The following is a 15,981-nucleotide window of genomic DNA, read 5'->3' on the forward strand; positions in this document are numbered from 1 at the left end:
TATCAAGACTATACCATTTCCTTTCATAAATACAGCAAAGAAAAGGTGAATGCTATAAAAAGATTTCTTAACAATAATTCTTCCACAGTGACTCTGGCATAAAATAAGGGTGTTGGGTGGGGGGAGCTAAATCATAGCACTACCATTTCTAAAAAGCTACCAGTAAAAGCTGTATGAAGCTCTTTCTGTGTAGTAAGTCATTTGTTCCTCAAGATACCTCATGGAGTAGGTACTAGTATTACTTGCCACCTACTCATGTGCAAACTGAGACACAGAAAGTTGAATTTGCCATACAGCATATATACCTGGTAAGTGGTAGAACAGGATTAGGTAGTCTGTATGAATCTATGCACTATGTGAAGGTCTACTTCACAGGTTGTTGGGAGAATTGAAACCATAAGCTGTAGGTACAACCTGTGAGAAGTGCCCACTCCACAGGAGCTATAGAAGGACCCACAATGCTGACTGTTGGTGAGAATCAAGGCCATGATGCCTGCTTGTGAATTATAAGAGAACTACCAAATCATTTGTATTTCCATGATTTTTTTCCTTCCGCTAGACTAAAGGTCCCTCCAAACTCTTCTTGAATATTAAAGAAATATTATTTTCAAGCATGTACATTATTCAGATTCAATCTACAAAACAGTACCAGATCAAAATGTGCGCCAGACAATTTTCAAAGCAACAAACTCAAAATACCACCAATATATCTGAAACCACCATGATCTATTGCCTGGCAGAGAATAACATTCTTGTGGAAAAAATATTTATCTATACCCTGAGTGTCTGCAATGGCAAGAGAAACAAATATTTCTTTTATTACAATCACTCCACAACCTCTCAGCAGCCTATCTTAGAAAAGAGAAAGCGATGAAAATATTAATCTGGATGACAGTGGCATTAACTAAAAGGGCAAAGAAATCTGCAGCAAACGCCCCACAATGCCCTAAGCACCCTAACTGCATTCTGCAAAAGGAGAGAGAAATGCCTTGCTGGCCCCGAAGTCCCCGAGCCTCTTAACCACACAGGACAGAAGTAGGGTATTCCACAGGGTGACTGCTGAGCTGATGGAGAAGCATGGGAACGGGATCTTCTAAGCAGCTACTGTAGCAGTGACAAACTGCGTGCCAACCAGAAATGCCTCCGTTCCGAGAGTTTTCTCTTTCAACATATGTGCATCTGGTTGGAAAGCAGATGCCTGAGCCTGATTGCTCCACACTGAGAAAGCAAAGAACTTATCATCCACCGACTGAAATTCACAGGGGACCCCAGAGTGCCAAGAACTGCTACCCAATTGAGATTAAGCAGAATGAACCAAGGGCTTTCAGCAGTTAGGAATTCTACCAACTGCTACCCATAAATTAAAAGAAATGTTGCCTACTTACATGTGATTTATTTGGAAGCTTTTAGTGCTAAATTCTGAAAGAAGCCAAGGAACGTTTTATTGAAATGGTCCATTTCAGTGCTGAGTTCAGTTCGAGAACCAAAGCAGATTTCAATAAGCTTTCAGACAAACTCATCAAGGTAGCGCCTGCTTTACCACACACACTAGTCAGTGAAGCTCAAAATATTCACATGCTTCTCCAAGTCCCCTGACTTTAATTACCTCACAGTTTCACTTCAGGGCCAAAATTGGTTCAGGAGGAATAACACCACTCTCAGCTAATTGTGAGCAAACAGTAAGCGGAAATAAAAAAACTCTCAAATTCTCCGCCGACAAAAAGGGAATACCTTTCTGGCAAGCTCTGTATTTGCGAAGAGCTACCATAAAGGAAGTTGGGAAACCAGCTTGGGTAAATCAACCCACCAAAGAACATTACAGTCACATTAATGACCTATCCCAATGACCACAATTCATAATTAAGAAGCCTGCTCATTCTTACTGATACAGTTTATTTTTTTAAATAATGTTTTAACTTAATGAAGGTGGTTTCTGTTCTTAACGTAGATTTATCATTGAGGTTTACACCTGCATTGAATTTTAAGTAGGGGAGGGGATTTATTAATGTGAACTCACAAACTTCACTTTTAACTGTTGGATAGGCTTACATTTAACTCCACGCCTCTTAAAAGCAGCAGCTAAGTGAGACTGAAAATGGTACAGGTGAGATCAGTCAACAGAAAAGGTGTGTGAAACTGGGGGGCGGGGGTGCAGGACAACCCAGTCATTCATCAGTAATACTGGCTTTCAACACAGATTTTTTTTCTGTCACCTGCAAATCTCACTTCACTAGCTCACTAATTTCTCTCAATGCTGATATGAGGTGATTAATAGGATCTGAAACACATTTGCCCTACTCATAAGATCCTATGTGTGAAATAAAAGTTCAAAATCCCACATCAGGAGTTCCATCTGCACAGCACTGCTTACTTTGAGGAAAAGGAGTGTAATGCGAGGTCTAGAGAAACAAAGCGTGTAAAATATCAGTTACCCACTCCATCAGCAGAGTCAAAATATTTAAATGCCTCCCTAAGTCTCTTGATTCTAATTACCTCACAGGTTCACTTTCATGTCAAATTGTTCTCTAGTCCTAAACCTGTCTTAGTTTCTGGATTTGCATGCCTACATCCAAGGTATTTACAAGAAAAACTTTTAATACCCACCAAAGTGAAAGATCTAACTACCATCTCACCCACAAATGTGAGCTCATTTTAGGTAAAAATACCACAACCATTATCCAGCTAAGTTCCATGAGGGCACAGCTTTGTTTACTTGTCTGCCAAAAATGGTGCCTGGGACATAATAGCTGCTCAGTCAATACTGCTGAATAGCTAGGTCATGACAGACCCTAAAGGGTATCAAAAAACAAAGGAAATGAGCAAAAATTTGAGGCAAGAACTGTCTTCTATGCCTATTATGATCACTGTTATTTAAATATTAAATCAATGAAGTATACACGAGAGAAAAGAGTCTAGACACACAGGCATATCCATATACATGAGTTAGTTCTGAAGGTACGATTTCATGCAGAGCTCACTGAGCTTCTGTAAAAGAGGAAGTGGCACTTGTTTGAATGATTTTGATTCAATAAAGAGGGTCGGGAGAAGGAATGTTTACATACAAAACATTTTTCACTTCACATTGAGTAACTGAGTAAAAGACAGTATCAAATGAAATTCCATCGAATTCCAGAGCATATACCCTAAGTCCTAGGTTTTTTCATTGCACTTTCTACCTAAATGCCAACCACTTAAGTCACATGAGAAAATGGGCAACTAAATAAAGGACTTGCAGTAAGATTGCTCCCTGGGGTGGGATTTTCCCCTATGTAGGGTAACTTCTGAAAACATTTTACCTGATGGTATTTGGCTGCTGTTTTGTCAGTCTGATGCCACACATGCAATGCAAATACACACTAGCAAATAATACTGAAGTTCAACTCTACCCCCCCCCCCCAAAAAACCCATCCCACACAAACTCACTCCCTGCCTACACACTAAGGATGTACCATTTTCACAATGCAGCCTGGTGTTCAGAAACCCATGCAGGAATGGTACCAGTCACAACACTAAACTGCTAATAATGATGCTGCTGGCTGCCATGCACTACACGGCCACTCTGTGCCAGGCACCTACCTACAGAATAATTTCATGCACTAGAGCCTTCAGTCCTGACTGCCAATCTGAGAGTAAGGTACCACTATTACTTCCCTCTTCTTGAGGTGAAAAAATGGAGGTCCCTAGAGATAAAATAACTTGTCCAGGATCAAGTAAGCGAATGAGCCATGATTTAACCACTGCCTGTGGAGATCTTAAGAATTAAGATAACATTGCCTCTTTGAACTTTTATTTGCTTCACCTGACCACCTTCTGACAAAATAAGCATAGCTTTCAAAATTAATTTTTTTCAAATTAATTTTCATATCAATTAAATTTATCCACCAACATATGACCCAGTTTCTTTCCAAAAAGGGAAAATATCTGACAATTTTCCTTCTCAAGGAGGGATAATGGTCCTCCCGCCTACAAACAGGTTAACTTAGCAAGACTCTGACCCAGTTCCAGCTGTGCTGCGTATTGCTCTCCGGGCATCATTTTTTTTTTCTAAAATAGCCTGAGGCTCAGGGTGGAAAAAGAATAAAACATTACCTACTAAAGCATGTCATCTAAATAAATGTATTAGCACCAATACCATATGTTAAAGCAAGTCAAGAAGTGCCTCATTTGTGAACCCTAGGATGGCTGCACGTATCTGTCTACCCCTGACAGTTCAACGGGGAGGCCGCCTCCCCAGAGAATGACACCAGTGTCCTCCTCATCCCCAGAGAGAAGCCCTTGCCCAGGACTACGGATTTCAGAGTCCAGGAAATGGGCAAAACACACGGTCACACAGCTTGAGTTCCAACCCTGACTTTCCCACTTACTATGTAAATGTGGACAAGGTATTTTTAACCTCTAGATCTCCCATTTCCTCCTGGTAATAGCAACTAAAATATCTACCTTAAATGCATTACTATGATGGTTGCGTGGAATGCTGTACGGGAAACACTAGCCCAGTCCTGGTACCCAGTAGATGAGTGACAGATATAAAACATTCTTCCTCCTCTGGAAAGATCTTTCCTCACTGGTGTGTGATGGCTGACTCGCTGGGTTGTAAGAAATGACTATTAAGTTTTTAGGTATTTCCCAAGCCAGTTATTAATTACAGCCATTGCTGAAAATGAAATTATATATTTTTAAATGTTTTACTTATTTATTTTTAGAGAGAAGGGAAGGGAGGGAGAAAGAGAGGGAGAGAAACATCGATGTGTGAGAGATACATTGGTCAGTTGCCTCTTGCATGCCCTGAACTGGGGACCTGGCGCACAGCCCAGGCATGTGTCCTGACGGGGAATTGAACCAGTGACTTTTTGGGTCACCGGCTGGCACTCAATCCACTGAGCCACACTAGCCCGGGCTGAAAATTAGATTATATTAACTTAAAATTAATGTTATTAAAAACATAGGTGGTAAATACTCAGACCTCATCACTGCCTACTAGTTTACGTCATTTTACTGTTAACTGTGCTCTTGAGGTTGTCTACATCTACTGTCTATCAGGCAGTGGGAATACTGCACAATGCTGGGCTCCAGCACTTCTCCCCCAACTCCACATTCAGTGACGTCATGTTTGCAGCTAAACTACAAAGGAGTGGTTCACCTGGGAACTGGCAAACACAAGTCAGGACTGCGTTGCTTTGGAAGCCAGTTATTAAACATTCACCAGCACACCACTGGTATTCATATTTCATCATATTCCTTTCTGCTACAGCATCTTTCATCTCTACTCTGCACAAGCCAACCACATATAGACCCATGCCCATCAAATTTAAAATAAAAATAAAAATAGAAACCTACCCCCCTCCAGTTTCCATCCTTTTTCTCCATTCTTTCATTGCCAAATTTACTAAATCTATTCTACGTATGCTTAATTCCAATACTTTTCACCGTCACCTCATTAATTTAGTCATTTAACAAATATTCGTGCAACTATCAGCCAGACACTGTGACAGGAACTGGAGATAGAGACATGAGCGAAAACGGACATAGTCCCCGCCCTCAGGGAATCACAGCCATACCAGCCTGACTTTGTCCCTCCTTGGAAGTCTACAACTCTCTTTTAGCTCCTCTCCTTTCTCCTCCTTTGCTTCCTTAAAAACAATTTCTAATTTCCCTAAATGTTTATCTTCCTCTCTTCCATGGCCCTTCCCATAAAAGTCAAGATTTCCTCAATGGTTTGACTGTTGATCCCCTTTTTTTCTAAAGAATTTCATATACTACTGTGACTTTGTCTTACCCTCAGCCCTCAGTAACCTTAACTCTCTCTCTCAGTAACTGATACCACCATCCGCCCAACTGTTTAAGTCCCAAACCCCCAAATCCTTGTCTCCTTCCTTTCCTTCACCCCAAACACCCGCAAGTCATGGTGGGTCTGTATCCAAGAGATTCTGCATCCACTACATCTGTCCACCCCAGTCTCCGTCACCCTCAGCCAACACCCTTCCTTCTCCCCCAGTCTGTATAAAACCTCTTAAATATTTCCCTGCCTTATTCTTATCCCCAACATCATTTGCCAAGATGAAGCCAAAATGTTTAATGTAATCATTTCTCACCATATTAAGATTTAAAAAAATCCTCCAAAGTATTTCCATTCCACTAAGATTAAAATAAAAACTTGCCTCCATGGCTATCACCACTCTTCATTTCTGGGCAGTGCCCACCCGTGACCTTGCCTTTCCAATACCCACTTGCCCATTACCCCAAGTCTGGAACCCTCTGACCAGATTTTTGCAGGGCTAACTCTTCTTCTGACTCAGGAGGATGCAGGAGGCCTTCTGTGACCAACCAGTGCAAATTTGCCCTGGCCAGGCCCCCTCATCCCTCTCCATCACATTGTGCATACATTGTTGGTTATTCGGTTTTCCTACTAGGAAGGAAGCTTCGCTAGAGCAAAGTCCTCATCTTCCTTATTCACCAGGACATTCCTGGTACCTAGAATAGTGCCTGGCACGTGCTACATACTCAATAGGTATTCTATTTAAAATAGATATGTAATGAGTGAATGGAGTGAGATACAAAGGAAATACAGAAAAAAGTGGGAATAGTGGGGAACAAAGACCCTGAAAAAGAGGGAGTTTTCTAGAACAGCACAGAAAAATAAGAACAGCAATCTGAAGTAATAAAGTGCTAACCGTATGAATTGAATTTCCATCTTTATTAAATTCTGTCTTGCCTATGGCTTGTGCTATTTTAGAGGCAATCTAATTTAGTGAGCACCTGTTCTGATCAATCTAATGTTAGTTTTCATGGCTAAATCAAAATATTTTTAAAAAGAAAGAAAATCCCATGCTTTATAAAGATTTTCCCACATCCTTAAAACATTTCAGAGAGGTGGAGTCCCCCGGATTTCTCCTGTGCTTACGCTGTCATAAATTCCTATCACACACAAAGAGCAGGAGAGAACAGGCAAAGCGAGTGCTCTCTCCTCCCTCAGAAAACCAACACAAGGTTCTTCCACCAGGAAAAAAAACCGTGTATTCTTAATTGAGTCTTCACAGATCCACCCTTCACCCCCTGCTTTTAAGTAACAGCAGATAGCAGCGCTTTTTCTAGCTACTCTTTCTTACCTGGTCCAATACAGGGAAGGAAGGGAAGGAGGAAGAAGGGAGGGAGGGAGGGAAGGAAAGAGGGAGGCAGAGAAACAAGGAGAGGGGGGAGGTCAAAAGAACCCACTCAGGCCTTCAGTTCTCCTATCAACTCACATGGGTGATGCTGGATGGTGAAAACGCACACAGTCAAGAAGCCCAGCCCAGTACCTCATCATGGACCACACAGCTCGAGGAGACGCTGGGAATCCACTGCTCTTGGGTTCTGGTGGCAATGGGGGGTGGCAGCCACTCCAAGCTCCTCTGTGAGGGAACCGCTGCTGCTTCCCATTCTCTCGGAGAGGGTGCGCTGGCAGTGAGGAGGGCTGGGGGCTCCCCGGGGGCTGCGGGCCGCGCTGATGGATGACCCCATTGCTCCTAAACAAAGTCAGACGAATGACAAGGCTGGCAACAAGAAATGGCCACCCCCTGTCCCACCCCAAAGTCCTGCTCCTAGAAGCAACCATTCTCAAGCATTTTAACTCTCCTTTCTGGCATGAATCATGGTATTTTAAAAATAACACAATTATAATGTATTTTTGATTTTAAGATATAGTACACTTCTGTGTACACTTACACTTAGTACTACACTTAGTACACTTAGTACACTTCCTAATACAGAAAACTAGGACTCCATCCCTCTTATATGGTCACCCACACACATACACCCTGTTCTTCACCCGATTCTCCAAATGTATTTATCTCATAATATTTGATTGAAGTGGTATTCAGCATTTGCATAATTATGATCTCATAACACACAGCTGATCCATACAAAGTACTGTGACTGCATTTTTCTTCCACGAATCCTCTCATATATATATATGAGAGGATATATATGTGTCTTGACATGTGACGACACAGTGAACATGCATCTACCTATGGCCCCAGCAGCTCCACTAGGGTCTGTCCCAGAGAGTCCCATGTGTATTTGCACAAAGAACTGCATTGAAACATAGTTTACAATAGCAAAAAATGTGAAAATAATCTATTTTCCAACTGTGTAACAATGGATAAATAAGTTGGGGTAGTCAAATACCACACAACAGTTCAAATGAACGAACTATAGCTATTGTATTGACAATGATGTGTCTTAAAGCCTAATGTTAAATGAAAAGCAAAGCAAGTGGTTAGAGACTAGGGTCAGGGAATGCTAATCTCTGCAAGTTGGAAACTATATCCTAATATTTAAAAAGTAAAGAGAAAAAGCCATTTAATTTTCAGGAGCTCATCTTTTGCTAAAAATTATTTCTTCCTAAAGGTGATATCACATACAAGAAATTCCACTCCATTTGTGATCCACTTCAAATTCACAAATAATTTGCTCTTCATGTAGGAAAGTGCTTCCACCATTTGTTTCTGTCACTGTCTCTTTCCCACTGCCCAAATCATACAAGAAAAGACCTCTAGAACAACCTAGTGCCAAGATATTTTATTCTCAATGAGCAAATAAAGTAGGGGGTAGATACCTAAGACTTTGCGTAAAACCATGTGTGCACATTATACTGGGAAAAGGGGACACAATTTGGTGAGCTTCTCAAAGGGGTCAGCACTCAGAACCTCTGAGCCGGTCTCACGGCATGAATGTGAGGCCAATTACTGAACAGCAGGTGTTCTGGGAGGTGTGCCTTTCACAGAGGCCAAGGTGCTCAGGGACCCTGGAGTCACAAGGAGAGGGGTCCTAATCCTGGCTCCTCTCACAGTTAGACCACTCTGGAGAGGTTACTTTCTGTGCCTCTATTTTCTCCTCTGTAAAATGAGGGCAACAGTTGGGACCATTGTGTGACTTCATACCTATAAATAGCCTGGCACATGCCATGCCTGGCACATGGCCAGAACTCAAGAAATAGTAACCATCACAGGCCAGGTCTCCCTGTTACATACTCTGGGTTCTGTCTCACCACGTTCACAGCTATAATCAGTTACTCGTGTAATTACTTATGAAATGTCTGTCTCCCCCACTATGACACATGCTCTTAGAGGGAAGGAATCTTATCTCTCAGGTACAGAATGAGTCTGTGTTGAATGGGCGGAGAGAAGGATGAAGGAAAAAATGAATGTCTCTGCTTTTGCAGAGCTGCTGGTTTTGAGAGCCGGGTTACTTAAAAGAAGTCACAGATTACAATCTGTGCAACTTCTGCGCTACGTACCAGCATATTATTCCTCCCACAGAACTTATAGCAGTTTATGATGGAGGTCAAAAGAGATTATTAAAGGGACAAAAGAGACAGTTATCCCCTATGAAAACAGCCTGGTGGGCCCTGGCCAGTATGGGTCAGTTGGTTGGAACACTGTCCCATAGACCAAAGGGTAGTGGGTTCGACTCCTGGCCAGGGCACATGCCTAGGTTACAGATCCAGTCCCTGGTTGGGGTGCATGCCAGAGGCAACCAATCGATGTTTCTCTCTCACATCACCATTTCTTTCCCTGTCTCTCTCCTTTCCTTCTCCTCTCCCTAAAATCGATAAGCATGGCCTCTGGTGAGGATTAAAAAAAAAAAAGAAACTGGAGGAAGAAGAATGAACTATAGGCAACGTTGGACCAGAGAATCCCAAGACCATAGGAAACATGGCTTCAATGACGAGGTTAAAATGGCTCTGGAGGGGACCAAAGAGGAGGGTCTGCAGTCAGTTGTTGCATCTTCCTGCTGTCAGTGAGGAAAAGTAGAAAGAAGCTAAGAAGCACAGGTAAAAAGGATGCAAGGAGAAAGTGAAGAAAGTCATCGGCTGAGAGGATATGGGGAAAGACATTTTCATTCAAGCAATGGGAGATTCTTGGGCTCACACTTTCTTGGCATGAGCTCAGGTCAAAATGATAACTGGGTTCCTTCCTCTCACACCTCTCTGAGACTCACAGGGAGTCGACCAAGCACTCAATTCTATTTGAATGATATCCAAGTACACCGAGGCAGGAAGGTGATCGGAATTTAATGATTAATCTCAGCCTTCTGCCACTCAATAGCCCTGCTCTTTATGTCAAGAAGTATAAAGAGATAGGGAACAGAATAAAAAGACAGGATTTTTAAAAAAGTAAAATTCTTCATTGGACAAGGCAGAAAAATAAATCAAACACATTTTTAAAAGTTCAAAAGTAAGAACATTAAATTTTCTGAAAAACAGAGTCTGTGTGTCACCGCGTTATTAGTAATTATAAATGTGACAGAGAGAGAAAATTATACTGTGTGTTTGAACTTGCCTTAGTCGTTCTTATCAGCTGCAGACCCCGGGGCAAAATGAATGTGCCTTCAATTGTGAAAATGGAACCGGGCTACTAAATAAACTTGTTCTCTGATTTGGATATGATGTGTAAGTAGTCCTGGATGGTTTATGCTGGCCCATTGTGACATTTCAAAATGAGATTCCCAAGACTCTTAGACAACAGCATGGACTCTCGGAGCAAACTCCAACTTAGCAGGGCCCTTTGATGGGTCACACTCATTTCCACACACAGATTCAAGGAGCCGTTAACGGCTTCCACTCACAACCACCTCTCTGTGTAAATCGAAATGTCTCAGTGGTTTGCAACCAGAAGGTATTGCTACTATAAACTTGCGAGTAGCATAGGTCTTTTCAATTCCTAATTTGGGGCTCACAAAAATTTTATAGCCCCCACTGATTTTTATAAAAGCATGAATGAAGAGTCTGAACATATGTAATGGATTTATCCTAATGAAATATGATTTGTTTATTATATTATGGTCTAAGGAGAAGTCATGCTTAACAAAAATGCTGTACCTTATTTTAATTTATTTAAGTACTTCTCTGCAATGCACTGCCTGATATCAAGACATTCAAATGACTTACGATTTCTCTTGCTTGTGGGACAAGGAAAAGAGGTCATAAACCAAGCACACTCCAAACACAGTGATGCCCGTCTCTTTCACCAGCATTGCGCAGGTCCCCAGAAACAAACCAAGCAGCAAGAAAAAGGGAGAAGCCGTGGACGGGAAACAGTCCCCAACACAGCACTGGTCCACACTCCTGAAAAACATGGTCAAGATTCTTCTCATCCAAAAGGCACCACCTTTTAACAATAAGATCTAACATCAATTTCAGCGTATTCTAAGTAGGAAGGTGAGCAAAGATTTCTTCAAGAATAGAATCATTTAAAATTACAAAGAAAAAAAAAGTGTCTAATATTGATTTGAATGCTCAAGGTATATAAAAATTATGATGAAACCTGGCATATAATAAATGCACATTAAAAAGCCACTTAAATGCTACCATAGAGATATATTTAATGACATGGAAACATCTTTAAGTGAATATATTTTAAGTGAGTAGCACAGGTCACACTAAGCCACACACATGAACTCTGGAGCCAGGTCTCCTGGGTTCAAATTATTGCTCTGCACTTAACTAGCAGGGTGATATGGGGCAGGTTACTTTGCCTCTCCGCCTCAGTTGCCTAATCTGTGAGATGGGGTCACAGTGTTGGAGGGAGGATTCAATGAGTGCTTTATTACATGTTAAATGCTTAACATCATTATTATTTTAGCAAAAGTATTTAATATGTTTTTCTACACAAAACAATCAGTGGAGATACATGAGTATATATAAACATACACACACATACCCCCCAAAACACAGTCATCTTTTCACTCTGTGATGAACATACAGATGTTTTAGCATTTTCTTCTCTTCTGCCTACTCTGTATTTCTCAATTCATGTTCCATGAGGATGTCATTAGACAAAGGTTTTTCTCAGCATGATTCCCAGCGGGGACTTTCCAGAGCCTTGCAGCTGCGTGAGGTCTGTTTGCATCTCACAAAAAGGAAGCAGCCCCGCAGGAAGACGCGTCACTGCGCTTCAGCGGGCGCCATGCCTGCTTGCCCCACTCCTCTGAAAGAAAGGCCAATAGTTCTGTGGCTGCGCTGTGTTACCCTGATTCTCATGTCTCAAAGCAGCCACATAGGTCTGGATTCTTCTTCGATGCTAGTCTATAGCCTCAATTGCTAAAGGCGGGAATGGCAGGCACACTAGAAAGGTGGATTACGACGGCTTGTTGTCACATAGACATGGATACACCGCAGGCTTAATCATGTTCCCAAATATATCAACCACACGGAGAGGGCTGGAAAGAACAAGTTCAGTCTGGTTCTAACACCAGAGCAAACAAGAAACCATTGGTGAGTTGGGATTTATACTGTTGAGATTTTTTACACCTTTATACATGACCAGCAGTGCCGTGGGAGGTCACCAAGCCAGGGGTAGGAGACTGGTACCACACTAAAAGGTTCTTCACTTTACTAAAACTCCATAAGACAATTCATTTCAGCCTTGACCCAAAGTCTAAATTGGTTTACAACAGGGTTTCACAATTTCAGCACTATTGGCATTGTGGGGAAGAAGATTCTTTATTCTATGGGCTGTCCTATACATTGCAGGATCCTTGGTCTATCAAGCTGTGACCAGCGAAAATGTCTCCAGACATTGTCCAATGTCCCCTGCTGGAAGTAGGTGCAGATTCGCCACATATTGGGAACCGCTGGTTTAGAACAGTGTCCCTCAGAGTCACTGGGCTTTGTAAGAGTGTAGAACAATGAACTGACCCAAAGATCAAGGTTCAGGAATCCCTACCCCAGCATCCCTCCACGAAGGAGAACAGCATGGTTCACTGGCCCCTTTTTTCAGGGCCATGCCCCCAGCCATCTGCCCCCATGCACATGTGCTTCTCACCCTGCCCCTTTCTCCAGCTGATTATGCCACCACTCGGGTGAGAACCTCATTACGTCACCACTCGGGTGAGAACCTCATTACGTCACCACTCGGGTGAGAACCTCATTACGTCACCACTCAGGTGAGAACCTGATCACACTGCGGGGAAAAAGGCAACATAATTAAAAAATTGTGTTATTACATTTCAATCTCCCAAAGCAAGAAGCTGCTGTATATTGATGAAAGAATATGTAAATTGGAAAACCACAGTTGAGAAAACTGCTTTCCATTCAGCCTTGTTTTAAGCTCTGAGCTACTTTAATGAGGATAAGGAAGCAAAAAAATTAGGACCGAAATGAAAAGGAAAACCCAAACAAATCATAGGGGCACGTAAGAGAGAAGACTACATCCCATATATTTTGCCTCAGAGCTAAGATTCCAAAACCCACTCTCAGTAAGAAACGACAGTTAAGAGGAATCAAGGAGCAAGAGCGCGTCTGCCTGGAACCAGGAGGGCAGTTCCTCCAATAGGCTACGACAGGGTTCGGAATGCAGCTGGAAGAGCGAACACCCAGCGGTTGGTAAGGAGAGGATTTCCTGAGCCAGGTTTCTGGGAAGCTCTCTGCGCCCTTCAAGGCCAAGAAGCCTCCCTCCTCTCTCAGGCAGAGGCCCCATGTACACGTGTGCACATGCATGCACGTGGCAGAAATCCCCTCTTTAGGGACAGCACAACTGTAATCACAGAAAAGGACATTCTTAGCTGTACCCACCTATTGTAGGAGAGAAAGGCCAACAGAAACAGCAGGCACGCCAACACATCCGCCCTGCCGACGATTCCGGCCACCTAGGGTGTTTGAAAAATACAAAATAAAAACCTCAGAAAATGACTTCCAGAAAACCATTACAGAAACTTACTGGCTTATGTAGGGTATAATAAAGTGGGAAACACGCCATTCTTCAAATTCTAATATATGACTAACCACCTCTGGTTATCATATATATTTAATAATAATGTATTATTTAAATATATTAAATAATACATTTAATAATAATAATATTAGACATTTATTTAATAATAAACATTTATAGGAGGAACAAAAGAGGAAGGAAGGGCCAAGATTTTCAAGTTTAACTTCATTTTTAACCTTTCTTCTATAGAAGGCTAATTCACAGCATCCAAGTTTATTCATTTCTTGGTTTATTTGAAAATATTTTTTGAGCAATGATCAAGTACAAGACATTGTGCTAGTCTTTGGGCCCTGGAGTGTGAATGGAGCTGAGGGCGTTTACACAGCACTGGGAAAATAAGCTGAGGGATCAATAACTCTGACAAGAATGGGAATGAGTGTAAACTCATCACTGCTGTATGTGAGTGTACGTGCATGTGTGTATTTCTTAGCTCTGCCACTGAAAGGGCCTAAGAGCAAATACCACAGCAGCAAAGAGCCCTCTTACTAACTAAGGGCCATTCCTCCTCCACCGAGAACACGGACTGCAGGGCTGAGCTGGAAGGTAAAGAGAAGCATGTCGGAAAGGAAGAAAGTGTTAAAAAATGACAGGTACATGTCAAAAGGACACAGAAGTTAGTCAGGAACCACTCACCAAATACAAGACAATTTGAACATCACAATAAACATGGACATTAAAAGTTATAAACCAATGAAAAAAAGACATTTGAGAGTGCATACTGATAACAAATATATGGATGGATGGATGGATGAATACATGTGTAAGTTCCTATATACATACAGTGAGCAAGTGAATGGAAGGGAATGGACATCTCATCCTTTGGTGAAAAACCCCATTAACGAATGTAGAGGGAGTAGCACAGCTGAAAAACAGCCATTTTGCTTCTTCATATGAGTAAAAAGTGGCTCAATCAACAAACATCACAAAATATCAAAGCGTGCTAAATCTAAGGTATGAAAGTTTAATGAGGCACAGGATATTTGCAGAGTTCCAAACCATTTCTTCACTGATTACTTATTAGCTGAAAATTTTTTAAAAAATAATTGTACAGTGGACAAATGTGTTGCACTGCATTACATCTTGATGAGGGAATAAAACAACCTCCCCAATCAAGGGCGAATGGACATGGCACACCACTGTCTGGGTCCCACACCACTGTCTGGGTCCCACACCACTGTCTGGGTCCCACACCACTGTCTGGGTCCCACACCACTGTCTGGGACGCCCTGCAGGACACATCACTTGTACAGTCTGCCAGTCAGGAACGCACAACCTGAACCTAATCGCGAGACATCACAGAATGACCCAGGATGAGAGCATTCTACTACAGTACACAAATTAATACGTATTTTCTATAAATAAAGTATAAGATATAATTCAACATTATCTTATAACATTAAATCTTATATCTTAATATATTCTCATATTATGGTATATCTTGATTTACTAATTATATCACAACTCATTATAATCTAGTATACCATAATATAATGTTCTATACAATTTATTATTATATATTACAGGTATATGTTGTACTTAGGTAATATACTATATATGCATATATTATGTATTTATATTTTATGTTATCTTTACATATTTCTAGATTATATACTACATAAATATATTTGTGTTTAATATTATAAAATATTAATATACTATACACTTAAATAATACAATAATATCATAAAATATATAGTATGCACTATATATTTATATTTTAATTGTGTAATATAGCATATTTAATGCTATGGACTTCAAAGTTATAAAATGTATGATATTAATAACATTTTGTTATATACATTCTAACATAAATTTTACATTATGTTTAAAGCTATATATTACTGAAAGACATAAAAACTAGTAGCTGATCCAAACTTAAGGAGACTGAAGAGAAATGTTGATTAATGGCCTTGGTTTTAGAATATACAACTAAAGTATTAAGGGATAAAGGGGCATGAATTATGCAACCTGCTCTCGAATGCTTCAAAAAATAATATTTTTATATGTTGAGAAAGAAAGGGAGGAAGAATGATAAATGTGGCAACTTTTGAAAAATTGGTGACTCTGGATAAAGAGTATATGGTCATTATATATTTTTAAATTCTGATATTTTTAAATGTTATTCAAGAACAGACCAAAATGAAACAGAGGTAGGGATAGAAGGCTATCTGTACATTTTGTATTATTGCATTATTTAACATGTGTGTGAATGTCTCTTAATTTTATTTAC

At 40.9% G+C, this 15,981-nt stretch overlaps 1 protein-coding gene across 2 annotated transcripts in view; it reads right to left on the reverse strand.

Moving 5' to 3' along the window:
* The window catches only part of TMTC1 (transmembrane O-mannosyltransferase targeting cadherins 1), a 244,572-nt gene that overhangs the window by 200,466 nt on the left and 28,125 nt on the right, over window positions 1–15,981 (reverse strand). The window contains exons 3-5 of one of the 2 annotated variants that reach the window (XM_037032260.1): window positions 13,553–13,626; window positions 10,928–11,104; window positions 7,242–7,502 (exon numbers count right to left, since the gene is read on the reverse strand). In XM_037032260.1, coding sequence (XP_036888155.1) covers window positions 7,242–7,502; window positions 10,928–11,104; window positions 13,553–13,626 — 512 coding nt within the window. The remainder of the gene's footprint in view (window positions 1–7,241; window positions 7,503–10,927; window positions 11,105–13,552; window positions 13,627–15,981) is intronic. The other variant, XM_037032331.1, reaches the window with a different exon arrangement.

The sequence above is a fragment of the Sturnira hondurensis genome, unplaced genomic scaffold (assembly GCF_014824575.4).
Source record: "Sturnira hondurensis isolate 20B ecotype Veracruz unplaced genomic scaffold, ASM1482457v3 Scaffold0000362, whole genome shotgun sequence".
Lineage (NCBI taxonomy): Eukaryota > Metazoa > Chordata > Mammalia > Chiroptera > Phyllostomidae > Sturnira > Sturnira hondurensis.